At 39.8% G+C, this 27,559-nt stretch overlaps 1 protein-coding gene across 4 annotated transcripts; it reads left to right on the plus strand.

Moving 5' to 3' along the window:
- gabra5 (gamma-aminobutyric acid type A receptor subunit alpha5) lies at positions 1–25,287 on the plus strand. Of its 4 annotated transcripts, none has more exons than XM_034583027.1 (10): positions 1–378; positions 1,509–1,593; positions 1,802–1,926; positions 4,186–4,253; positions 4,471–4,691; positions 8,748–8,830; positions 18,000–18,143; positions 20,998–21,150; positions 21,896–22,107; positions 23,533–23,823. In XM_034583027.1, the coding sequence occupies exons 2-10, from the start codon at positions 1,511–1,513 to the stop codon at positions 23,821–23,823; spliced, it is 1,380 nt and encodes a 459-aa protein (XP_034438918.1). In that variant the 5' UTR covers positions 1–378; positions 1,509–1,510. The 4 variants fall into 4 exon arrangements, with proteins under 4 accessions (XP_034438918.1, XP_034438916.1, XP_034438919.1 ...); XM_034583025.1 differs by lacking the exon at positions 1–378 and adding an exon at positions 431–608 and having other exon boundaries at positions 23,533–25,287; XM_034583028.1 differs by lacking the exon at positions 1–378 and adding an exon at positions 443–595.
- Positions 25,288–27,559: the final 2,272 nt, after the last annotated feature.

A 27,559-nucleotide genomic window follows, 5' to 3' on the forward strand; every position in this document is an offset into this window, starting at 1 on the left:
ACCACACATCCTCCTGCTTCTCTCACCACACTGCTCGCTCCCCTTTGTAATTCCCACCAGTGTATTTGTACTGTACTTCGAACACTTAAACTAAAGGATGGTCAGTGAGCACCAGTGTCGTTGGGAGGACTCGGGTATTTCTCTGCCAACCTTTTAATCGCCAAAAGTGAAACTAGTCCACATCTTTTTTTTCTTCTTTTTCTCCACCTCCTCCTCCCTCCTTCACTGTCTCTCCAGTGTTACGCGGCCGCTGTGCGCGGATGGATGTGACGCGCTGCTGAACTGATGCCCGCTGCTGAAACAGTGCGATCTGCGTGCGAGACCTTCAGTATCTGCTGGAGCAGCTGGGAGAAGTTTGACTGCGCATCGTCTTGTGTGGTAAGATTTGCCAACTGCGGCTCCGCGCCTGTGCGGCAGGGCGCATCGGCGGCACGGACCAGTACTGTACACTGGGAGATGTAGTGGGACGTGTGGGCACCGGAGGAGAGTAGGCTACAGGGAAGAGAATAACCCCCGAGATCTGCTGCTGCTCCTGCTGCTGCTGGAGAGACAGACTCGTAGAGAAGCGCGGCCGGTGGTGATGAGAGGAGCAGAAGTACCGAAAGAGGGTGGGTTGTGTTTTTTTTAGGGGGTGTGGGCGCGTATGAGTCGTGCACGATGCTGGTGCAGGGTGCGCACAGTCACAGCAACAACACCGAGAGGGATTCACTGTGTGTGTGGAGTCCAGCTGCGGTGCAGGGAGGACTGCGGGATTACAGGGGTGCTGGATGTGGAGGATCTCAGACAGCGGTGCAGATCATAGATGTCATAGATGTGTGTGTGTGTGTGTGTGCGTGTGTGTGTGAGAGGCGTTTTCACACACGCGTTATGCTTTTGTGGTGGAAAACACAGCAGCTTAGCCTGTGTCCTGTCAGAAGTGATCAAGTTGTGGAGGAGGCAGATCAGTGGGGTTGAGGAGAGGGTCTCTACTGGGAGGGGGTCCAGCACAGAGAGAAAGAGAGGACACAGTGTTTGAGAGTCTGAGTTGAAGAAAGGGAACTTAGTACTTTGCATGATCAGGTTTTATTCAGACAAGCTGCAAACATCTGCAGGCCAGAAGTTGTGTTTAGAAAGGGGAATAGCACTTTTGGGTGCACAGGCATTGCTGCATTTGAGTGATTGCAATAGCATTTCCTTTGTTTCTTTTGTAGTGAAAACATCTGATTTAATAACCCTAGAGTGCAGATGAGTATTTGACATGCGAATGAATCCCTGCAATAACATATAGTTAAATTTGAGGCTACAATAATGAAAAATACAGCGTCTGTTATTTGACATTTATAGAGATAGATACTTTGTTCTTTAGTTTGCACAGTGTAGCTGCTGGGGAAAGATATGATTGACAGAAATGTAGAGTTTTTAAATAGTTAAATTCAGTCAAATCTGCTTTATTTTATCGATATAAACAGTCAGTATTGCTTGTGCTACAGTTAATGTATAATTTTGAGTGTGGGGACATCTCGTTTCAGGAATGGGTGATGGAATGTGCTACAGCTTTGCAATGAGGCGTCTGTGGGTCTGTGTCTTGCTTGCGAGCATCACCTGCCGTCTGAGGTAAGGAACTGACTCAAGCACTTCATAAAGTCACGTTTTGAATTATTCACCTCTGAGGAAATGTGAAATACTTTTTTAACATTCGCTCGGATGATGAATTACGGTTTTAAAAAATGAATTCAGGTTTTCTGAGGTGACACTGAGTTATTTCTTATTTTAAGTTTTTTTCCCCTTCATCTCCTGAATGATCATTTGCTCTCATGTGCAGCCTCTCGCAGGATGTAACTGGAACTCCCAAAGAGGCAGAATTAAACGACAACATCACCATCTTCACCCGCATCCTGGACGGACTGCTGGATGGTTATGACAACAGACTCCGCCCCGGACTGGGAGGTAAGCCCAGTGCATATAGAAGTTTCCACACCTTCCAACCCTGTCACTGAGGTAATTAATGCAGTCACACATATGCTAGGTGAGAACTGATTATGGCATCGTGACAGTGTCTTGGACATCTCTCTCTCTAGTCTAATACACAGAATACAGAAAGCTCTAAATGAGAGAGGGACGTGTTGTCTCAGCGTGAAAGATTACCGTCCTCACAGAGAACAATGCTCCGCACTGCAACATCTGCCATCTGTCCGTGTTCATCAAGTCCTCCACAAATGATCAGCTGTGTAGACCTCCTCTAAGTATGATTTAATGGCACTGCGAGTGCCCGCCGAAGCACATAGGTGTGACCTTGAGAAAGCCATTACTGCTTTCAATAAAAAACAGCTCCATTGTTCTCAGCAGATACAGGCCCGCGTGGGCGAGAGCAGAAAAGTTCTCACTGATTCTGGTCAATACATTATGTAGCCTAGAGAAAGAGTTTCTGTTCTGCAGCTCTGTTGTTTCACAGTGTTGCATAAAAATAAAACCCTACACTCTGCCTGTATCACACTGGTCCTGCAGATGTTTGTCCGGAGCTTCCTGAGCTGCACCGATAGATTCAGGGTGTAAGATTAGAGTCCGATGCATCCAGAGTGTGGCAGTGGATACAACAGACAGTACAAATGTATAGTGTGATTACAATATATTCCATATGGATTTTCTTTCTATATAGATGTGTTATAATCTATAAATCAACACCCTTATAAAGTTCCAGAGAGCACTTTATTTATTTAGTCTTAAAAAATACGCATCTTGTTTCATGTCAAAACACTCCACTAGGAGTCACCAAAGTCTAATCCAAGTCTTCTTACAGTATTGGGACTTGAAATAACTTTAATGCTATGCAGAAGAAATCCCTTTATATCTCAAATATTATATTATTATATCTCATTGAGTACTAAGTACAATCTGAATGGACAGAATGCATATTGCATTTTTCCCCTTCCTAAAATGTTCTGCTACTAAAGGGAGAAGAATATTTTAAACAACTGTAAATCTAATATATCTCAGCCTTGAAATAGAGCACGTTAAAAAGTACATTGAATCACCAACATTCATCTGTCACATCATCTGAAGTAACAAGGTAAAATAATCTACATCCACATTCACTGCGACTGTATTGTGGATCATTCTAATTTATTCACTTCTCTATCTTGCTGTACATAAAATAGCTTCAGCAGGGAAAGTGTGGTTGAAAATGTCTCCACATCAGCAGTGTCAGTGGTAACACAGTGCAAAGCCTCCAGTGTATGTTGTGCAGTATTTAATGTAGAGCATTAAAGTATCACAATCTGAGCCTGGAGGTCACATTGTGTTCAGCAATGGTAGCTTAGCTTTCAAAATTCAAGCTCAGTCCGTTTCTTAACTGATGCAAACTTGAGCTGGGGCCTGTTATGAGTAAAGATTTCAGAAAGCACCAAGGCAGGTACATGAGGTGCAATGAAAACATCCCCTTCGTCTGCATTTGTTTATGGTCTGTCTGTTATTTAGTTAGTTTACTTTAACATTGCGAGATAGGACACTTTTAATATTTTGGTTGATTTCTCAGTAAATAATGAGTTAGTCTTTTTAAAACTAATCAGGCACATTTAGGGAACTGGTATCTGTCAGTGTGTGCAATGTGGTGCTGCTTGATTGACTTTAGGGGGGCTGTTGGGCCTTGGCAGAGACACTGTATATTCTCTACAGAGTATCATTACATTTTATTGTGGTATTAACTGGCTTACAGATGAAGCAGGTGGCCGACAGGCAGGCAGATGCCATCTAAAGACACAGAAAACATGAGGGGGAAAAATATGAGGAAAAATACAAGGAAAGTGGGGAACAGATGAAAACGAATACGACTACAGACTAAAAACTGTCTTGAGGGATCATGTTCGAAATCAAACTCGAGTCTGAGGAAATGTCATAGTCATAAGTCAGAGACTGATATTTTCTTGGGAAAACTCAAATGTAATTGTCACCAATTCATTACATGAATTACATCAGTACTGTATATGTAGCCCCCCTATCAATGGTCCAATATATTTTGAAGCCACACACTGTAGTTGCCAACAAGAGGATCGATAGGTTAGATGCTGCTGATGCGGTACAGATATAGACACTATCACAGCGTCTCTGGGTGTACCAGGTTCTAAACAGACATTTTGCTCAATGTAATACACTAAGCAAAATAAAAAGTTCCCGTAAAGGCTTACTGTACTCACTCTATTTTTTTTACAGAAAAGGTGACGGAGATCAAAACCAACATCTTTGTCACAAGTTTCGGTCCAGTGTCTGACACTGAAATGGTGAGAACCTTCTTCTATGAAAATGAAACCACATTTTCTGCAGCGTGTGAAAGAGTCAGTTGTAACATAAAATGCACATTACGTAATGATACTGTGATGTTCTTAGATTCCTCTTTCTCCTAAAATGAGGCTCAATGAACATAATACAAAGAGAAGTGCATCATTTACGTTTATGTGGCTGAAGAGTTAAATATGTGTCTATTGTGTTATTTTATAGGAATACACTATTGACGTATTTTTCCGCCAAAGCTGGAAAGATGAGAGACTATGTTTTAAAGGCCCGATGGAGAGGCTTCCCCTGAATAATCTCCTGGCCAGTAACATCTGGACCCCCGACACCTTCTTCCTCAATGGCAAGAAATCCATCGCCCATAACATGACGACACCCAACAAACTGCTGCGGCTCCAAGACGACGGAACGCTCCTCTACACCATGAGGTAAGCTGTTCCCAGGTTGATCTTTAATCCTGCTTCGGACGACAGTAGGATAAACTGGTCTTTGCTAATCAGACTAACTGAGTCATGAGACCTGACGAGTGCGGTTTAGAAGTGTTGTGTAATCCAATAAGAGCTGGAGAACTGACTAAAACCTCCACCAGTATGTAATACTTCTATAACCAGGGTTTTTAAGAACCCTGGTGCACTTACACAGCTCACACACTCGTACTATACGCCTCAGTGGTGCATTGATGCGTCATCATGTTGTCCCCACACTGTATACTGGTGGTCAGAGGAACCTGAAATGTTTGCTTCCACCCAGTACTGTGACGCAGGAAACTGGAGGCTTCACTCCTCACATCACAGAAAACCTGCATGACCTATTTGGCTTCTGACTGTTTTTCTCAACTCAGTCATAGTCTCCTTTTTACATTTTTTAAAGTACTAGTACAGTGTCTGTTTGGAATGGGCTGTTCTCTTGTCCTGTGTTAAAGCTCTGGAGCTAATGATTCCTTGTCATCAGTGAGTCCTCCTCAAATAGTTCTACAATATACTGGTACTTTGTATTGCTTTAGTGCTGGACGTTGTGTGCAGAGCTTTTTCTAAACAGCCTATGGTGCAGAGTGAAGGTAGAAAACTTTGTGTTCATCCTACCTGGTGTATCTTCAGTGAATAAATATATATATTTTTTTATAAATTGAAACTTAATCTGATTTAATGTTCACGTGTGTGGTTTGTACATCAGTTTGAATGATTTATTAACTGCTGTTATATTTTCCATACATTGCATGTTGGCTATTTCAGAGGTCTGTTCAGCAATCGACACACTCTTTAGTCGCAAGTTCACAACTTTTCTATCAAATAGCTCTTTAATTCAGCTCAATAGACCACTTTGCAGCAAGTAAACGACCAGCTCCTGCAACACCCGGGAATAATAATACGATTAATAATTGGCAGATATTTTGACCGGCTGTTTGACCCAGTCACCGACCGCTGCTGTAGTTTATCCAAGGACGTAGATTAGGATTGAGGTCTCACTGCCCCGCCCCCACTGACTGCTACAGGCTGCTGGTTTCCTGTCCATCAAATCCTTATTAATATTGAACATATCGTATTTCCAAATCACACCAGATTCGAGACTGCCCTTCTCTTAAGAATACATATGCAGAGACAGAAAGACGGAGACTTTTGTGGAATTAGTAGGTAAGATAAATGAGCTGCAATAGACAGGTGTCACTTAAGGGTTAAAAAATCATTTAATTTCTCTGGTTAAAGCATATCTGTCCACTCTTTAATGTTAACTGTGGAAGCTAAATGAGAGAAAATAATACGGTCCATTCTATAGAAAGTGATATTACATCTCAGAAGGAATTATCTCATTTACATCCACTTTCAGTTCAGTGCTGGCTCATCATCTTATCAGGACAATGAATCCTCTAAATCAAATATTAACAAAGGAAGTTGGAGGAAATGGAGATGGCTGCAAGTCAAAAATGACTATTGATCCACCGACTTCAAAATTGCTACAAATCTACGGTTCATTTTCAAACACTGCGAGCCATTAGAAATGGGTTCACGATGGCCCGTTAATGCATTTGTGTTCTGGGAACAAGGTTATTAGAGAAACATTTTATGCATGCATTACTGTGCAGTGCCCCAGCTCGAGTACCATGAAGAAATCTCTGAGAGGAAAGACGGAGTTTTGATGAAAGCAGTGCACGCCTCGCATGCAGTGTATTTATAGTATTACACAGCAGATAACAATAATTTCCTATTCATCTAAAACATAACATGTACCAGTGGACAGCAGTGCCCCTCTTTTGTTCCACTGGGTTATTCATCTGTGTGTCTGCAAGTTCCTTATGGGTCGTTATGATTTATTACAAAGTCAGTACCCTATACATTTGACTAATTAAAGCCATTCAGCACGGCCCATTTACTGTAAAGTCCCTTATTGGATATTAGTCATGCTCAGAAATATTTCAGAGCTCTGTGCAGCTAGAGGAACCTGGATGACCTGGATATCAGGTGGTAGATCTGCACTTAGATAATAACACTTGTTCTTATCTCAAATTAATTCTAAATAACCACTTCTACTCTACTTCCACTGACAACATAAAGGTATTTGTCCATAAGAACAGTTAAAGGTGCCATGTCCACATTGATTCTTATGTGTCACCAACAATCCAAAATGTGCTGAGGTTACAATGAGAAAAAACTGAGAAAAACAGTAAAATATTACATGTGAGAAACAATCAGTTAATCAATAATCAACTAATAATAGCCTAATGGAGACATACAACATGTTCTTCAACAGGGAATCAAGGTTCCAATATACAATACACAACACCAGAAATGTCCCTGTTAAGCTCCACTAGGAGTTGATATATGACATAACTCACTGAATGAACCAGTAAACAAAACAATAATGTGCTTGGTAATATAACACATTCAGTCCAGCCTCAGTATTTCTATTCTTCTTTTCACTATTTACATTTAAAGGTCAGTGTGTGTTGTTGTGTTCCATATTTCCACAGCTCAGGCAGCAGGTGGCCTTTCATATACTGAAATCACACTCCTCTGGTCCATTTAGATTTCATGTATGCAGAGTATATTTGCTTTTATCAGTGGTAGAGGACATACTGCGCTCTTTAGATTAAAGCAGCAATAGCACTATATTTACTATATATACACAAGAAAACACCCTGCATTCAAAATGTTACTTCATTTTGTTGAGTGTCCAAATGAAAAGAATTCATTATGCAGCCTGATTTCTTTAAAGGTGATGTATTATTAAAGTAGACGATTAGTTGATTAATCAATAAGTCGATCTGCAGAAAATAACTACTTTGTAAATCGATTAATTGCTTCAGTGAAACCATGAGAAGTGATCAATGATGCTTCTCCAGCCAACTTGTCAAACAAATCGAGACATTTGGCTCTTCAAAGTTGTGGCTATTTCTTTATGTGTCATAAAATAAACAATTATTTCAAAAAAATAAATCACTTGATTGAATGATCATGAAAACATTTGAAAACATCAACTAGTTACAACTCTGATCCTTGATTTGGTATATTTTGTTCCCCTCTAATTTCAACCTGGCATAGTTTATATCTTGGGATCCTGCTACAATCTGATACAAAGTTCTGTGGTTTTGAATGGAGCTTGGCTGCACAGCTGGAGATGAGTGAGTCAGCAGCAGGATTGTGCTGATGGGACAATGTTTTTTTATTCTACAACACTCTAGGTGTTATTCTACAAAAACCCTTTACAAGGCAGTTGTATAATTTTATGTGAAGTTTTTTTTTTAAAAAACCGGTCAGATACATCTAGTGGACTAAAAGTACTACATTTTCCTGTGAATTCCAAATTGCAGAAGAAAAAGTAGTAGAAAGTGAGTAAAGGTTATAGAGTAAAAAAGTACACCCTTAATTATGGTAATCAGTTTTTAAAGGAGACATTTGAATGACTTGTGGTCAGTGTCACACTCCTACTTTCTCCTGGCATAAGTAGGTATTTGTAAACATTTTCATAGTGACAGTAGCTCTGACTGTTATGAGTGTGGCCAGCAGAGGGCAGCATTAGATAAGGTTGTGTGGTTCACATTTGCCTGTGTGGAGGCTCAGCAGTTACACATCTTCACCACTGCATGGGTATGTTTGTTCTCGGTTTTGTTTTCAGTAAAGCTTTATTTCAATTTCCCGAAGACAGGTGGAAGCCACACTGCATAAAATAAAGCTCAAATATTTAAATGATTCTCAAGCTTCTTTTTCCGGATAAAATTGTGTCATTTTTACTAAATAGGCATCACTATGGTTCCCTCTGGTGGCTCAGCTGCTCACTGTGCTGTGCTGGGAAAGTTTTACTCAGCTGTTAAATATCTGAGAAACACTGTGATTTTTATCTCTGTATACAAAACGTAGCTGAACCTACGCGGCAACAAAATATTCATATAAAAATGACTGAAGGATGAGAAGGATAATTTGTGAAAATGGTGATGATAATGATGATGATCACATGATTCAATTTATTTTCTGCACAACTTCTCCTTTCAGACTGACGATATCAGCAGAATGCCCCATGCAGCTGGAGGACTTCCCAATGGACGCCCATGCTTGTCCCCTTAAATTTGGAAGCTGTGAGTAAACATAAGTAAAGTCTCTAAGTAAATGCACACAGTGGGTTCAAATTAAATAATGCAGGAAAAGTTACAGTGTTAATGTGTCATATGTGTGAGCTGCACATCATTGACACAAGAGCAAAGTCTTAAAGCATTTGAGGTCATCAGTGAGAGAAGTCACCTATAGGTTTGGCACGGCATCAGCTGCAGTGTCATTATCTGTGCAGGGGACACGGGGACGTATGTACCGTGGTGTGTCTGACAGCCTGTGTCCCTCAGGTGCAAAGCTATTGTTGTGGCAGAGCAGGAGATAGCCATGTAGACACGGACACACTGCTCCTGATTAAACCATTAATCACCGTGTCAGGGCTGCTCTCCTGCATCCTTCGCTGCCTCAGCTACATTTAATGGGAAATATTTGAAACACACACACTGACACACAAAGCATTTACCACCAAGGTAAGATTTAGAAATCCAATCCCACACCTTCCACATGCTCAGCTAAACCACTCTGGTGGCTTGTGCCCAGCCCTCTAAGCTAGTTAGGTTTCCTCCCACAGCTCCAGCGGTACAAAAATATCTGATGAGCTCCTGTCATGTAAGCTTAAGATTAGCATTTAAGGTTTCCCCTGCCGCTGACGTCTGGAGGGTTGGCTCCGGCCTCTCTGGACTCACAGGCAGCAGGCCGCAGGTGTCATGACATTTAGCCATTCCCACACCCGCTTTGGTCACCTCCAGCCCGAGCTGATGGTGTTAATCAGACACCATGACCACATTGTACCTGACACCAAGCGCTCTTTGTCCATTAACGTATCTGGTAGCTCAGAAAGACAGAACCTGCCTGCAGTCTTCACCTGGTTTCCCGTACATACAGTGATGGAGATCACAGTTAGCTGAGAAACTTCAGTACGACTGCATTTATCCAATTGTGTGCAACAGCTACATCACACACAATTAACAGGTGAAGAAAGGAAACACACAAAGTGCATGTCCATCTGTTTATATGCACATTTTCAATTTATGAAAAAAGCCAGAGAAAAAACAACATAAAGGTTAGTAAAGGAAAGGTTAGTAAGCAAAATGCTGTAAAGTGCAATGAAAAGAGCCTTAGAAAATAAATACTGACGGAACATATGGATCGAAATGCACATTGATTTCCATTTTCTTTATCTGAATTTTCTCCCCAGCTGTTGCTCAAATGTACATTATTCAATGTCTCAGTGTTGCTGAAATTAAACCACTAAAACAAAATAAACCATTTTAAAAACAAGGATTCATTCATCATTCATCTTTTTGTTGAAATAAATGTAACCTAAATTTTGAACTCATCCAGGAACCAAACATATTCATAAAAAAATGTTTACAGCATGGAAATGAAATAACATTTAATGCCGCAGAAGTTCATATGAATGTGTTGCACTTGTAGTTTGCTTTGCCTTCATTATTCATTATAAACAGTGAGGTTCTGGTCACTGGGCTGCTCTTCATCATGTCTGTTACACAGTACAACTTCCTGCAGGACAGTATTGTCCTCATGCATCAGATGGTGTAGTAATAAGTTAAATAAGAAGTTTACTTCTCAACATTGTACCATTTAAGATCATTTACTTGACTTAAACTGCTGATTTACGATAAATTTAAATTGTAATAAATATATTAATAAACTAGAATGGCACTCAGTAGTGTCCCCTTATGAAACTGCATTTAAATTCACTGGTCCTGATTTATATGGGGATCTAATCCAAATTGGACATGCTCATGAATATGAGTCCTCTCAACATGATTTTGTCTTTTAGATCCATTAATTATTCCCTGAGAAATCAATGCAAACATAGAATCTCGCAATGTTAAAGAAAGTGACAAAAATCAGTGTGCGGGTCTGCACCTCCAGAGAAGTAGCAGTTTTGACCTAATCCTGATAACAAACTAACAAACAAACACAAATAACCTCATGGAGATAATACATGTAAATATCCAAAATATATACTATAGTATGAAAAGTCCTTCAAAAAGTGTTTCTATGATGTGAATGTGAATATTCTCTCTTCTCTCCATCTGCAGTGGAGGTGAGTTGGTTGCTAACTGAAGCATAAGAAGCACTTTGTCGACCAGACAACTTAGAAATCCTGATGTGACAGTAAAAATACATCCCATGTAGGGTTATAAACTGGACAAGTTACAGTGGTGCAGTATATCCTGTTTTCTCCGACTCCATTAACCCTAGCTAATCCTCTGACCTAATGGACAGCACTCACCCACGAGCTGGAGGCTTTCAGAGCTCCGGTAGACCTGCCCTTTGCCGTTGTGTTAATCACCTCTCATGGACTGAACTCGCTCTCTGCTACATGATTATTCCACTGGAGCTCCAAACTGAAACCGAGAACAACTGTATCTGTGGTTCAATTAAGAGGAATACAAAACGAATATAGTGTTTCACTGACATGAAAAACTATTTTGCTGCTATTAAGTATTGGTCAAGCTAAAGCTACATAGCCAGGTCTATAAGGTTTAACTGATTTATGGGGAAAAAGTAACTTCAGAGCAAAACAAATATGGAGGCAGGGCCGTCATTGGCAGCTGGTTGCACATCTGTGTGCAGTGTTTGGCACCGAAAAACTAAATACAAGAAAAAGAACTGTCACGGCAGAAGAGATGTAATCAGCATAGCTTAAACATTTTTGCTACATGATCTGGAGGTAAGTCGAAATAGTTTAAAATAAATGTTTTGTTGGTACGCAACATCTGGTTAATGACGCCCACCCTAATTGGTTATTGTAGGTTTCCACTATATTCCTTTGCTGTTCCTGTCACAGGACTTCATGTCAAAATCAGGGAGACTGATCCATTTGGTAACATTACGTCTGTAAATCCCTCACACTACAGGAGCATTTCAGTAGATTCATAAAGTCGGTTTATCATTTGATTGTGTTGTTATAGAGTTGTTTTGTGAGCTGGTAGCTGCCAAGCTAACGTTTACCGTCTCGTGGTTGTAGCTTTGTGTGCAGACATGAGAGTGATATCAGTCTTTTCATCTAATTCTCAACAATAAAGAGAATGTAAATATTTAGCAAAATAAAAAAGGAACAATATCAAACCGACTGACAATACTGGGAAGGTTTTAAAAATGGGGGCAGGATGAGTTGGTTAGTTTACTTACTTATTTTGTTAAAAGCTCAATTTCTGGACTTTTGTTCCACTAAGTAGACACAGACCTTAACATTTAAAGAGAAACACAAGTTGATAAAAACTCAATAATGTATTTTATCTTCTAATACAGTGAACACTGACTGCGGTTTCTTCTGCACATTAATTAACTAGTACTCTAAATTTACACTTATTTATTCCATTAATTTCAGTTTCTCCTTCTTTCATCCACCTTAACCAATAAAACTGTGCCAAAATTAACTGAAAATTCCCCAAAATCTGACTCAATGAGCCCAATAGCTTCTTAATATATTTATATATAAATGATATTGCTGTATTTACTGTACAAGTATATTTAACATAAGTATCTTCATATTTGAATTTACCTTTCATTTCCCTACAGGCTAACTTATAATCAATATGCTAACTATGCACCTTCAATGATACAGCATATTTTCTGTCAGAATTATCATATGAATATGATAGGGACTGTCCCTGAATGTCAGTGGGTCAACATGCAGTACTTCCTGTGAACAGCACAGGTGTCATGTAAAGTCTCACTGTGTTTCTGTAAGTGTGACGTCCTGATTATAAAGCAAAGTTTTAGTTGGTACAAGCTAACGTTAGGAAGAACAGATGTTCAACACTTTCAGACACATGCAGCTGCTGATATGAGCTGAGGTCTGAGACAGACAATGAATTTAGCTATAGTTTAGGATTTTTTAAATAATGATAGAACTGATAGATAGTAGAGAAGTGGATCACACTGCACGTGTGGTTAAAAGGTTACTTTGGACATTGATGACTACTGTAAAAAATGATTAACCTGCATTTCGCTTGCTTCGCCGGTTTAACAATTCACCCAAATGAATTGAGAATCAGTTCTAAGATGTGACTACATGGCCTGTTGTTACATGTATCAGTCTGTTGACTGAAGCTGCTGTGCCTCTGCTTCAAAGTTCAGCGCCAGACTCGTCACAGCAATGTCAGCCCATCGTTGTCAGTGAGAACAAACGCAACATGTCCGCTAAATCAAAGCTAAAATCAAAGCTAAAATCAAAAGGTTCTTTTAGGAGATTTGGATTTTTTAAAGAAGGACGGAAAGGTCGAAAACAGTCGAACCGTACATGTGTCCTGTAGAATGCTTTTTGTTATGTTCATGTGACAAAGACATTGTGTGTGTGAGTGAGTCTTCACAAAGGACAGTTTCACAATTTTTTATTTCATCCTAAAAACATTACACAGGTGCTCACACCAACACTGAACCAGGTACAAGAGCCTTGTTTCAAGATGAACTTATAGAATTGTTAAACAGTGTTTTGTGAAATTAGGTCAATAATTAATTTTATTTATATATGTCCAATGGAGCTACTTTATTAAAGTGATAGTTTGTAACACATGCTTATTAATTTTTATGCCAAGAGATGAAGGAATAAGCAACTCTGTTGATGTTTGACCTTAACAGCCAAACAAATACACCTCTCTCTTCAGTTCTCCTTGACATTTAAATAGGTAGATCAGGGAGCAGCTAAGAAATAATATGGCAGGGTTGTATCTCTAGTTGTTCTACTTCCTGTGGTGTAATTCCACAGCAGAGCACAACGGTGGAAGGATTAACGTTTGGATGTACTTCCAAGGGAAATAACGTGAGGTCTGCCGTAGCATGTAAGGTTTTTAATTTGGCCAGGTAATATTTATGTGGACGTTTCATCATAGTGGAAGAGGATGAGTATCTGGAAGAAGTAGAGGAAGAGGCGGAGGTCAAAGTGCACCTGTCTTGCTCCTGTTGCTGATTTGAGGAAAAAGCGCTGTTTTGGGGTCAGTCCGAGCCTCAGTGTTTGTTTCACGTTAACAAAGCCAGGGATGTGTACACATCAGTTTTTCTTTTCAGTACGCACTCAAGGAACAGACAGCGAGAGATTGGTACCATTCTCATCACTGTGAGCTAAATATGAAGTTGAACCCAGCTGCTGCGGCTCAGCAAACTGGCTTGGTTTAAGCATAAAGACTGGAAATGAAAAACAACTGGCCTGGCTCAGTCTAAAGGTAGAAATCCACCTACCAGCACGTCTAAAGCTCACAAATCCACATGCTACAGGTCATTTGTTTTATCTGTATGAAAACTGTAAAAGATTCACACTATGGATGTTCATCTGCAGGACCATTTCTTGGCAGTGACTTCCTGGAGACTTGAATACATAATATTGGGCAACTTTACAGACAGGGGTTTGGCAGTTCAGCTTGAGCTCTTCAGAACTAAGATACTGAAATGTCTCATTAATATTACCTGCGTTTTTTTCTTTGATTGTCTCATGTCAATATTGAAAAAAATCTTACTCTCATAGGGATTAACTACCTGGGTAAATAAAGGTGATATTGATATTGTTATTTAAAATCAATCAAAAACAACAGAATGCAGTCTTTAAAGACAAGAATGGCTAGTTTAATACATAATGCATCTTTTTTTGCTTTTATACATAGTGTGTAGTCATGAGGTTGAGCTCCCTGAAATGTTCATCTGTACACAAAATAATTTGGGGGTTTAATGGTGATATATAGTTGTGATGTATATTCTTTTTTTATTTATATGTCACAATAATTTAAGTTTGCTCACAACACCTGCAGATGTGAGTGTGCTGCCTAACAAAAAATGTTAAATTCCGCTGCTGATGTAAGTCACTTGTACAAAGACGTGTTTGAGACAAAGAGGAGTGTCTTTGAGACAATAATCCACAGACTGGTTGGCTGGGGTCAATCTAAATTGCTGTGAAGTCTTCTAACACCACAGTTGCTGGATTAAGGCAATGCTGTTAGATTGGACACTGCAGTGCAGTACGACTGAGAGAGACACACACAGATTTAGTGCAGCTACAGTACAGCGTGTGCAGTTTGTGCGACACTGTGAGCAAGTGGGGCGGTTTTTGCATTTTGCAGTGCTTGCTGGTCTTCAGAATGAACACATGTTTTTATTCAGTGTGTATTTGAAATTCATCTGTATATTAAAGCAGAAGATCTTCATACTGCCGGTGTACTAGCAACTCATCTAAAAAGTTTCCTCATGACCCTGTGAGGAAACCTAGAATCCGTCAAAATGTGCCAACATTCACACATAAGAACACACCATTAGTAACATCTGCGAATTGTGATACACTCAGTGATTACATCAGATCCAAACACCAGCTCTTAACAGTGACACCAAGTTAATCTCTGTGTAATGAAGCAAAGTGGGTGAAAGGTCAAGTGTTGTATCACAGCCGTATAACATCTTTTAGCAACATCTGAGAAGATGGAGGAGAATAGAATATCACCAACGTGGGAATGATTCTGAATATTTGTGGGGAACAATGTAAGAGAAGTTCTTATCATGCTGGAGAATTACTAATTAGAGGAACAAAGGTTTAAAACACCTTAATATACGGTGCCTGAACAGAACAAGACCAAAGTTATTCTTAAGGAATAAGGCTGATGTTGATTTATCTTTTAGTTTGTGGTCAATAAAGTCCAGAAGAGACCAAAAGCAACAATGAGTTTATCAAACAAACAAGTGTAGCCAAAATCTTTTGTGACCACGTAACAGTTGCACTGAGTGACTATATATGTGTTATAATGTCCACCAAGGCTAAGTTATTTTGTCAGTGGTGTTTGTCAGGCTGTCAGCAGGATTACACAAACTGACCTAAAATGAACTTATTGGCTGTGTTCAATATCCCCCACTCATTCACTACCCCCTACTCACTATATAAGAACTTCTGTAGAGGACTATACGATTTCATCTGCATCAGAATGCTTTGGGACATTTATATACTTTATTTGTAATACATTTATAAATTCTAAATGTTTATTTTACTCTTATTAATACTTATGCACATTGAATTATGATGTTTAAATGTAGAAATAAACTTGCCTGCTGCAGTTTGTGCTGTGATCTGCTGCTCTGCTCTCGTTACATATTTGAGAGCCACAATTCTTGTGCCGATATAAAAAATAACAACAAAACTACGCCATCGGAAATATTAGGGACGTGCGCTAAAACTGACTGGGAATTGCCGGCAAATACAAACCTGTCTGTCCTCACGGTGATTCAGATTTTTCTGATGAGAATAAGAAAGAGTATAATTGCCAGAGAGAAGAGGCTGAGACATGCTTCCCTCCATCCTCTCATCTCTCCGCCATTTTTTCCCTGACATCTCCGCAAGCGCAATGCATGATGGTATATATTGCTCACTTAGTGACCATCAGTTTTACACTACATATCACGATGCATTGTGGGATACAATGAGTCCACTATATAGGGTATAAAAATGTCACTAAACATTCAGACAGCAGTACATCATTCACTATATTCTTAGTGAGTGATGGACTAATGGATAATGACCTGGATGTATCTGAGTTCAATGCATGTGGGATGTTAGTTTATTTTTAAGCACCAGTAGATGTAGAAATAAATGACCTGTGAGAGTTTACCTGCTGGAGTTCAGAGGTGGAGCCCACAGCTGTAAACTAACATGACTATAAATGTAACCCTTACAAAATTTCATTCACATAACTTGTCATTTGTCAAACTCATCTTTTCCTGAGAGGAAGCAACAACAAAAGCTCACAGCGAACATGAACATAATAAACTGAACATGCACCGAGGCTGGAGGGCATTAACTTGGATTTTATTACTTTTGGCCACTGCTGTCTAAACGTGTGTGGGTGCACATAGTCAGTGTGTGTTTTTGTTTTGACAAAGATTTTTATGATTTTTTTTTGTACATCAGGAGCAACTTCAGGGTGTTGCTCAAGAGCACTTTGACACACATGGGGAGTGGTCTCAGACTTTCTACCGTAGAGGTGATATACGGAACCCGGAACTGAAACATCAACCTTACTTCTCCATCTACTGCCACCCATGTGGCTCCTATCTGTGAGGCACAGTTAAAGAAAGTGATTTCAGTGGCTGTTGTTAATGGTCCATATTTCAGTATGGGACCTATTTACACTGGATCATTGTCTAAATGAAACAGACCAGGTATCAGCAGGACGAGCAGCATAATTTAATGAAGCTGCTGTAATAAGACTGTGATAATTAATCATTCTAAGCAAAGTAAGAGGACCTTACATTTAAATTGATTGAGTCGCATGTGCAGATATTAAATGTCCATACTCTAACTATATATTACAACAATTTTATTCTTTTGCACAAAGCCACAACAAATATTGACATATGAACATCTTGTGGTTAATTTGTAATAGCTACTGTACAGCCGTGTGTTCCTTTCAGAATATCTAGATAGTTTATTGTTGATAAATATGAAGATTATCTTCATTATTAATCAATTGATATTTTTTTTGTGGTTTCTTTTGAGAAAAAAGTGAGATTGGTGCATCCCTCATAATTTTTTTTTACTCGCATTTTGCACTTTTTAAAACCTACTTAAATGATCCTTTTTATATTTTCTCTTTTTGTCTACTTCCTCACTGTCATTCTCTCTTTGTTAAACTCTGTCACTGTTTGGCCATAGGTCAGCTGTTGGGTACCATGGGTATTAATGAAGATGTATTAATCTGCACCACTTTAACATATATGCATCCATTATCTATACCACTTATCCTTTGAGTGTCTCAGGGGGAGCAGGAGCCAATCCCAGCTGACATCGGGCGAGAGGTGGGGTACACCGTGGACAGGTCGCCAGCGAATCACAGGGCCAGCATACAGAGACAAACAACCATTCACACTCACACCTACAGACAAATTACCAGTAAAAGTGTCCCCAGTCTGCATGTCTTTAGACTGTGGGAGGAAGCTGGAGTAACCGGAGAAAACCTATGCAAACACGGGGAAAACATGCAAACTCCACACTGAAAGACCCCAGCCAACCTGGGAGTCAAACCAAGCGCAAAAGTGCTAACCACTGTGCCCCTGTGCCACCCTTATCCGCTCATATCAAAAGATAAATTAAGAGATTAAAATAAAAATGTAAACACATTTTTAACAGCAGGCCTTTGATAGATATTCAATTTTCTAATTTGTGTTAATCTGTCTGTGTTGTTTTGTCAGATGCTTATCCAGTGTCAGAGGTGGTCTACACGTGGACACAGGGAGCAGCCAAATCGGTGGTGGTGGCAGAGGAAGGGTCTCGGCTCAATCAGTACCATCTGATTGGTCAGACTGCCGGGACGGAGGACATCTACACCAGCCGAGGTACAGTGAAGTGAGACTGACTGTAGAAGACCAGGCCTCAGAAATTGATGATTTATCCCTCAGTGTCATACACATAGCTATTTTCTTCTCTTAGCTTTTATGTTGTTTCATCCCGAACATTCTCTCCTCTTCAACACCAGTCACAAGCAGCGGCTTCAGGCAGCTGCAGGGATTTTAAGCCCCTGCTTCCACCCCATTTTTCAGCTCTGTGTTATTACGGCGTGTGCCAACCAAAGATGTTGTGAGAAGAAAATGTTTTCAAATCAAGCGGGATAGAGACAATGAATGAATCACAAGGATTTGAGAATGCCTCCCACACATAGCCAGCTGTCTCTGGGGCTGCCAAGAGAGGATAGTTGCTGGGGGGGTGGGCAAAAAAAAAAAAATCACTTATCCATGGTCTGAGCCATTGGGTCTGTAGGGTTAATCCGTACGCAGGCCCATCAGTTGTGCTTTTACTGAGTGACGTCACAGCTCAGGGAGTGGCTGCTCCGGCGGAGACATGGGTAGAAGGGGGGGGCAAGCGGCATCTGCTTAATTCTGTTATGTAAAGAAGTATGATAATAAATTGATGCTGCTTGTTGGGATTGACTTTATTACATGGGAGGTGTTCATATAGCTGTACTTTATAGTGTTGCTTTATCCTGCCTGAGAAAGATGGTGTTGACAGTGGATAATGTAACATTAACCGTTAAGTATTTCTGCGCAGCGGGAGAATTCTGAGCTCATGCTGGTGAAACACGCCGACTCCAAACGCTTAACGACTTCAGATTAGCACATAGGTTGCTAACTCTCTCCCCACCCATCAGAGTTCAGATCAGTTAAAGAGGGTGACACACAGAGCCTGCACGGCCTTAATTAGCATTGCTAATCTGAGGTGCAAACCCTCTTTAACAAGCCAAGAATAGCTCCGCAAAGTGCTCCCAGTGGGCGAGGCTGACCTTTGACCCCACAGGTTAAGCTGAAGAGGATGAAAATACAGACACAGGAATTGAATTGATGATAGGCAAACCTTGTAACTTCATTACATTACACACATCGGCGCTTTCAGATCAAAATGGAAAGCGGCAAAGCTCAACAGATGGTTTCGATCTGTACTCACCAGTTGACCAACATCGCCGCATTGTTCTCTGCTATGAATGGCAGTTCCCCACAGGCACTCCCAAAACTGAGCAGTAAAATAATCCACAACCGCATTTTTTCACGCCTCGGAGATTTCCATCCACTTTGAAGCCCAGCAGGCGGTCAGATCAGAGTGGGGTTTGCCCGGTCGTGCCACCACAGTGCAGGGCTGCTGGATAGTAGTCCTTGGAGCAAAGGCGACACAGGTGTCCTTTTCATTAAGGACATGGTGCTTGTCGTCGCATCGCACAGACCATCCAAACTTTTTCTCCGGTCCCTGTCAACCCCCCTGCGCTTCAGTCATCTGTGCATCTGCTTGTAATCACCGCTTATCCAGGTCTGTTTTAGTGCTCGAGCTCAGGCAAGGCAAGGATGTATGTCCCCAATCAAGTGTGGCCTGGCCTGACAGAATGGGATGGACTGTCTGCTGCGCACACACACACATACGAACGCACACACACACACACGCATAGAAAGAGAGAGAGGCAGAGACAGAGGGTGGCCGAGAGAGAGCGAGAGAGATATACAGGATGCAGATTGTGACAAGGGATTAGTGAGACAGAAAAATCCGATTTTGCCAGGAGAAAGCAGCAGTCATCTGTGGATTTTCTATAGTTTATCAGACTCCATGGCTCGACAGGATTTTTGACAAAAAAAAATCCTTCCAATGCAATCTTCGGTTGGTTAACAGGATATGAGGATTTCTCCACCAACCTGTTTTTCAAAAATTTAGCTCACCCTCTCACATTTGTAGTCTGGCCTGGAGGTTGTCAAGTAAAGTGTATACGTTGCTACTATGCAAACAGCCGCTGACTGAAGTAGATAAAAACACAGATTTTTAATAAGAACAAGCTGAAGCCACATTGTTTTAAAAAGGAAATGTTTGAAAGAGAGAGGAACCCTCTTTTAAAATTCTTAGAACACAAAACAAGACGAGGACAAAATCCCGTATTTTGCTGGACATTGGTCAGTGTAAGAAAATGTTGTGGAACTGCAGTAGGCCTCTTTCAGCTGACATTTGGACATTTCATAGTAGAACAATCACAGTTAGAAGTAATTCATTGCATTATTTATTGTTGTGCCTCTCCTCCTTTTAACATGTCAAAAAGGTGTATATACTAATTAGCGTATTCATTAGGTCATTGGAAAGCATTTGCATTCTGCCCAGGTTTACATCAGCTCAATGATGTTTGGTTAGTGTGATGTTCACAGGATGATGCATAGTAAGAAGTAAATGTTTGCTGGTTCAGGTGGAGGCATCGTGGAGGTGTGTGGTTTATATTATATTTGTATAGATTTCCTAACAATTGCTATGAGAAAAAAATCCGATTTAGCATGATCAACGGTCACAAAAGACAACTGTGTAGGAACAGACTTTGTGTGTGGGGGGGGGGGTGTTTGTGAAAGACCTGAGTAAAAACTAATTTATCAGTATTCTATCAGCTAAGACAAAACAGTTTCCAGATGTAACAGAATTTTAAATGTAGTATCTCTGAAATATACCTTGTGTTTTAAGTAAGACAATGTTATTTTCAACTTGGTTCAGTTTGTCCTCTTGTAGATACATATCGTTGAGGGGAATTTTGTATCACATCTATACTCCACTCCCCCCCCTCCCTGTTCATTAGATATTATTTTCTCCAGTTTTACTACCTGCTATTTTTGATGAAATTCAGAATTGGGATGACACTGTCAGAAAAGTAAAAGGCACACACTCTGCTGTTTTCTGCAGGTCAATACACCGTGATGATGGCTCACTTTTACCTGAAGAGGAAGATCGGTTACTTTGTCATCCAGACCTACATGCCTTGCTTCATGACCGTCATCTTGTCCCAGGTTTCCTTTTGGCTCAACAGGGAGTCTGTTCCAGCACGGACTGTCTTTGGTGAGTTTGTAAACCACAGACACATTATTAATATTTGTAACCTTATATTCATTGGTAGATATCTCACTACCATGAGCATCTCGGACTAAAACAAGTGATTCATCTGCCACACCTTCCCTCTCCCTTAGTCTCAGTCAGTTAAGTGTTTACCTATACAGTCTATGGGATTTGTGAATCTCAGTGAAAACAGCAGTAAAATGTATAAGGCTGCTTTTTTTGTGGTTTCACAGCCCGGTAGTGGGCAGGGGACAGGTGTGTTTACAGTATTTGTGCGTTCAGAAGATGTCACAGCACAGAAAAAGAGATGTTTAAGTTAGCGTGTCCACCTGTGGGTCATGTTAACATCTCTGAAATCGGTCCTGGAGCTATCTTGCTATATAAACATTGGGAGGGCCCTTGGTTTTACAAGGAGGGACTCACATTCACAGGAACGAGTACCAAGAGCTTTTACCAAAAGAACAGAGAAGCTTAGATCACAAAATACCATATCCTCTATATCTTTACATAGATAATAGCATCTGGTTACATTATTAAATGATTAAAATCTCCTATCTAACATTTAAATTGTGCCCTGAACAATATTTCAATAAAAATGAAAGTAGAATTTGAATAAAGATGCAAAACATGCATCGCCTGATATTTTATGATCCGTCTATAATGCAGTGAAATGTGCTCTACTATAATTGAATCTGTTGGAACAACTGAGTCTAGTTAGAAAAACTGACCCAGTTTTCCTTCCCACCAGGTGTGACCACAGTGCTCACTATGACAACTCTCAGCATCAGTGCTCGAAACTCGCTGCCTAAAGTGGCTTATGCTACAGCCATGGACTGGTTCATCGCTGTCTGCTATGCCTTTGTCTTCTCTGCACTCATTGAATTTGCAACAGTCAACTATTTCACCAAGAGGAGCTGGGCCTGGGATGGAAAAAAGGCAATGGAAGCCCAACAACCCAAGGTATTTTCTATTGGTGTGTGTGTGAGTGAGTGAGTGAGTGAGTGTGTGAGTCTGTGATTCTGAGAGTGTGAGTGTGAGTGTGCTGGTATTAGGGTTTTGGAGATGACATTGATGCCACAACCGACATATGGCCTTATAAGGCGGATACAACTATCATGTTAGCAATTGTATTTACACCTTCAGTAAAAGTTGAGTTAATGTTCCTGGCAATCTGATAAATGTAACTTCAGCACTCATTCTCCTTTTAGAGAAAATGCTCCATGTTCCCCAGTTAGTCGCTAACTCTATGTACTCTTTGGTGCTGCAGATACGGTACAGTTGGTTTTACCAGAATTAAAAAGTAAAGTTGCTGCTAAATGCTTCACTGTGTTCCCTAGCTGTTCACACACTTTGTTCTTTTGCAGTTTGGTACTTGGCAAGTACCTTATGTTGGGTTTATCAGAGTTTTGCATGGTGCAATGGTTGGCACTGTCAGGGCCGTGGGCCAGGGCCTTGCTGTGTGGAGTCTGTTTTGCTCTGCCTGTGCCAGGTTAAGTTAACTGAGGACTCTTAATTGCCTGAAGGTTTTAATGTGAGCTTGAATGGTTGTTTGTCCCTATATGTCAGCCCTGCGATAGACTGGTGACCCATCCATAGTTTACCCCGCCTCTCCAACCCTGCTACTCTCAAAGGATAAGCGATAAAGGTTGCTGGTTGGTTGGTTGGACGGATGGTGAGGTTCTTCATTGAAAACAGCTGCCTGCTGCAGCTTAAATGAGGTTGAATAGAATGTAGAGACAGAACCACAACATTCAAGTTGCAGGCTGTTAAACTACAAAACAATGAGCTCAAAAAAGCTATCGCAAAAGATGGAACCCTCTTCAAGAGCTAAGGTCCAGTGTCTGTGACAGGAAGCCCCACATTTACATCCACAACCAGGAACATCATTCTATTAGTGATTCAGTCAGCAGCTCAGTCCCATCAACCGTCAACAACACACAAATTCACACATTCAGTAATAGAAAATAACCTTTCTATTTCCAACATTGTTGTAACACAATCAGCTAACGACACAGCAACAGGCTCTGTTACTCTCTTCTCTGTGTTACTTCCTTAAAGCAAAAGAGCAGTGGGAGGCGACGAAAGGAGGAGTGAAAACGTTTATGTAAAGTAAGAGATAAATTGGGCAAGATGTAGACGTTTAAAATGGTGGATCAATTAATTCACTGCTGAGTGTGCCAGTGTTGTGGCAGAATGTCAGTTCATTATTGACCGAGCACATTGATCCCGACTTTCGAACACCTTTCACTGGCCATCTCTTATTGTTATCTTTGTTTTTTCGTGTGTGTGCCAATGTCATTAATTTAATTCATTGAATTTGCAGCACTGGATTTGTTCAGAGTTGTGTGTACTTAAGCTAAATCAATGTATTTTTCTCCTCTGCAGAAAAAAGACCCTTTGGCTCTGTCTAAAAAGCCAAACAACACATGCTCAGCCGGTGTGAATTATACCACCAACCTTACAAAGGACACATCTATCTCCACCATTTCAAATAGTACAGCTGTTCAGCTCAAACCCTCTGAAACCAAGGCCCCAGACCCCAAAAAGACTTACAACAGCGTGAGCAAGATTGACAAGATGTCCAGGATAGTGTTCCCAGTCCTGTTTGGGACTTTCAACCTGGTGTACTGGGCCACGTACCTCAATAGAGAACCAGTAATCAAAGGGGCTGTGTAAGCTCTGCGATGCCAGGGCACTTAGTCCTTGTATCATAGATGTGTTTTCTTAGGTCATTGGGTTACATTGCATGTCTGTTGCATCAGGAAAATGTTGCCATGTTTGCCTTAGGATTGTACAGATAGGTATACACAACTTTTCCTCACAATTTTTAGTTTATCTCATTTTAGAACACAGTCACAGATTTAGGTTCTGCCAAATTCAGATTTATTTTTAAGTTTGGCATTTGGCATAATATTTTTTCCTTGAGTCTACAGTAGATGATGGTAAACAAGGCCAAATGCTATGCAAAAACAAAATTTGTACTGTTACTCAAAACTGGCTTTTATCTTTGTAACTCTTACTTTGTACAAATGGGCTGGAGGTCCAGGAATGCAAGCCTGGGCCCAGGTACATGGAACTTTGCTTCCTTGTTAAAAGCAGTTGAATAGCCATGCTAAATGTTGCCTTCAGAGTGTGATAACTCATTATGAATGCACTGAAATCTCCTGCAATTCATTTTTCAGAAGTTTTTAACTTTCATTATACTTGTCATGATAAAGTACAGATGCTTTTTGCTCACCTTTTGCTACTTCTCTGAATCTAGAATGGCTAGTTTTCAATTAATATTATTTTTCTGTTTATGTAAAGATGGCCAGACTTCAAGCTAAAGTGATAATGGCAGCTTATGTTTCTACGTTAAGAAATCATGTATGTACGTTTGGTTGTAGTTAAAGAAACATGTACTTGTATATATGCCCTGCTTTTAAAAAAGCACCACTAAGCCAGTAAAGTTAGCTTCAATGTTATGCGTATACAGCAACACAGTTTTACTCTAGTCTAGTGCTTCATTGACTGGATGTTGAAAAAAAAAAAAAAAAAAAAAGAGCAGACTAGCTTAAGCTTTAGCAATTTTGACAGAATATATGATGCTTTTTTAAACATTTTATTTTATAGATAAGTTTGTTTCTATGAGCTTTTATGACAACTTGCAAATATTCTTGATACACATGGTTTTTGTCATAATGAACTTATGTGGTTAAGAGATTGACCTGAGCTGAACAGGTTATCAGTCTTATCAGAGACAAAAAGTCACAATGACAAGGTTGTTGATATTTAAATGTTTATCATTTTAAACAATGTTAAGGTTGCTAAATTTAGGGTTTCAGGCCAAAGTGTAAGATCAAATATTGATATCAATTTGTCAATGAAGACTACTTTTTTAAAAGATTAGATTGACACTTGGAGAAATGTGCTTATTCAGTTCTTTCCAGGAGTGAGAGGAGAAGATTGATACCACTCATATGTCTGTGCTGTAAATCTGAAGTCATGGTCAGTAGCTGGTTAGCTTAGCTGAGTATAAAGACTTGAATAAAGGTTCGTCCATTGAAGGAGCCAATTTTCGAAATATGCTGATTTGCTTATTTCCTGAGAGTTAAATAAGAAGAACGATAGTATCATGTTGATGAACAATAAATATAACAATGCTTAGCTTATCATAAAGAAAAGAGGGAGTGGCCATCTCAGACAAAAAGACTTGCACCACTGCTCAACATTTAACGCTAACATAGCATTAGCTTGAATGCTATCAAGGAGTTACACTATATTTTGAACTTGCATTGAACTAAGAAAAAACTGCAGGTCACAAACACAACTTGTTTTTTATTTTATTTCAGTTATTGTCTCAATTTAGGTCGGAATAAGTTGTGTAATTATTGACTTTAACTTGTGTTTTGAGGAGGATTGCGTTACCATGGAGAGACGGTTTCCTCCCTCTTAAAGTCTTCATGCTGAGATAAGATAACTGCTTTTGGCCCGTAGCTTTAGTGCACAGATGTGAGAGTGGTTAGTATTCCTTTGCTGGAAACAAATTTAAACTCGTAAAGTCGAGCGTTTTTGCATGATTGTCACAGCGATGGCTGCATGCACAACATACACTTGGGCAGAGTTAGCTTCGCTGTCTTCATATTTCTCAGAGATTGACATCTTAAGCCTCTTGTCCGTGTGGCTCCATGAACAATTGACATATGAGCATGATCTACTCATGTGACTTTATGCCTTCTGTGTGGCCTGCCACAATTCAATACATCTATGGAGCACACCAGTTGTATTGTATTATGATTATTACATTTAAGGGAATTTTAGGTAGAGGCTGTTCTTTAAATGCAAATATCTGAAGCAATAAATAATGCTCATATGAATAATGACTTCTTTTTAGGTAATATGTTCTCATTTGACCTTCATTTTGTTGATGTCTTTTTATCCAGATTTGATCCTTTTGGCAATAGTCTTTTTCTATCTATGGTAACACTCTGATTCAATTGAGCCCTTTCCTCTTTGGAAGCACAGTTCTCTCTGTCCATATTTATTTATTTTTCATTTTTTTTAAATGTATCTCATCTTATTTAAATTGTCTTTTTATGTAAAAGGCTGTGCTGACCAATGGGTTTGATTGAAACCTTAACGCCTGTTTCTTTCTAAATTGTTATGCATACCGGATTCCAAATAAAGCTTTCGATGACTCCGTCTGTCGACTATTTATCCTGGTGGTTAGGATGAAATTTATGCTGTGGAGGGTAACGTTGTAAACATTATGTCATAATAATTGTCACCAGTCAAGGATTTTACTTTTCTCTCCTGTGTGATGCCAGACAAATGCACACAGTATAATTCAGTAGATAGTGCATGGATCTAGAGTACAGTTCATATCTAGATACATTTATGCAGTGGATGTGATAAAACACTGGCTTAATCTTGCTTGATGGAACAACGGTCAGCGCGTGCGGTTTCTCCTTTGATTATACACATGCACATCCAGATCATGCTGCCTCTGCAGTTGGTGGACGGTTAAATCCATCTTGGGGGTCTCTGTGGCAGTAACATCTGGCTCACAGCTGTTTGTCAAGGATTTAGCTCCATTTAAGTTGCTTTTTCCATTCAGCATGTCCATACTCTACACCAAATTAAGCTGTCACTGATGGCACCAAATGACATCAATCATAGTATATAGCTTGAGAAGCAGAGATGGGCTACAGTATATACTGATGGAGAGGACATCCTCTCTCATCCTGCATCACAGCTCCATCAAGACATACTCCACACTGTCCTCTTGCTTGTTGACCTTTACACACACATTTTACACATGACACACTGATCCAGCCAAGAGAAAAGTGGCAGTATCTGTTATTAATCGAGACCGGTTGAAGCTGTAAAAGACTAAATTAAAAGGTCCACATTTTACGTATATGCATTGTATATACTCACTTTTATGTTTTTTTTAAAAGCCACAACAGAGCTGGACCAATCAGTCAAATCTAAAATAACAAAACAAACTAAAAGGTAGAAACATTATACCCACAACAACAAAATTAAAAAATAATCCAACATTTGTCCTGCCTGAATGTGGATTTACCCCCGATAGTGACCAGATTCTGCCTTACCACCATGTGGACAGGGCGGTACACATTCCCACTTAATTGACATTATATTTATGGTTAGGATTATTATTAATGATAGTAATGATGATAATAGCAATGCATTATTTACATAATTATATTAAAAAGCATTGGTTGCAACAAGATGGGGATACGTATTCTTTTTACTTATTGTTTTCATTATTTAGTACGATTATTACTGTGATGATTATAATAATATTGTTATCATAGTGGTCAGATTATTTACATAATTATTATTATACACTACTATCATCATAATAAGATTATATTATTATTATATATATATGAGAACAGCCAAAGGA

Source organism: Hippoglossus hippoglossus, chromosome 4, assembly GCF_009819705.1.
Source record: "Hippoglossus hippoglossus isolate fHipHip1 chromosome 4, fHipHip1.pri, whole genome shotgun sequence".
Classification (NCBI taxonomy): domain Eukaryota; kingdom Metazoa; phylum Chordata; class Actinopteri; order Pleuronectiformes; family Pleuronectidae; genus Hippoglossus; species Hippoglossus hippoglossus.

What these genes read in the sequence shown, in the direction of transcription:
- gabra5 (XM_034583025.1), top strand. Translation starts at nt 581, where the DNA reads ATGAGAGGAGCAGAAGTACCGAAAGAGG. An exon ending in AGCAGAAGTACCGAAAGAGG is followed by an intron (nt 609 to 1,508) that starts GTGGGTTGTGTT and finishes ATCTCGTTTCAG; the next exon opens with GAATGGGTGATGGAATGTGC. An exon ending in TCCCCTTAAATTTGGAAGCT is followed by an intron (nt 8,831 to 17,999) that starts GTGAGTAAACAT and finishes TTGTTTTGTCAG; the next exon opens with ATGCTTATCCAGTGTCAGAG.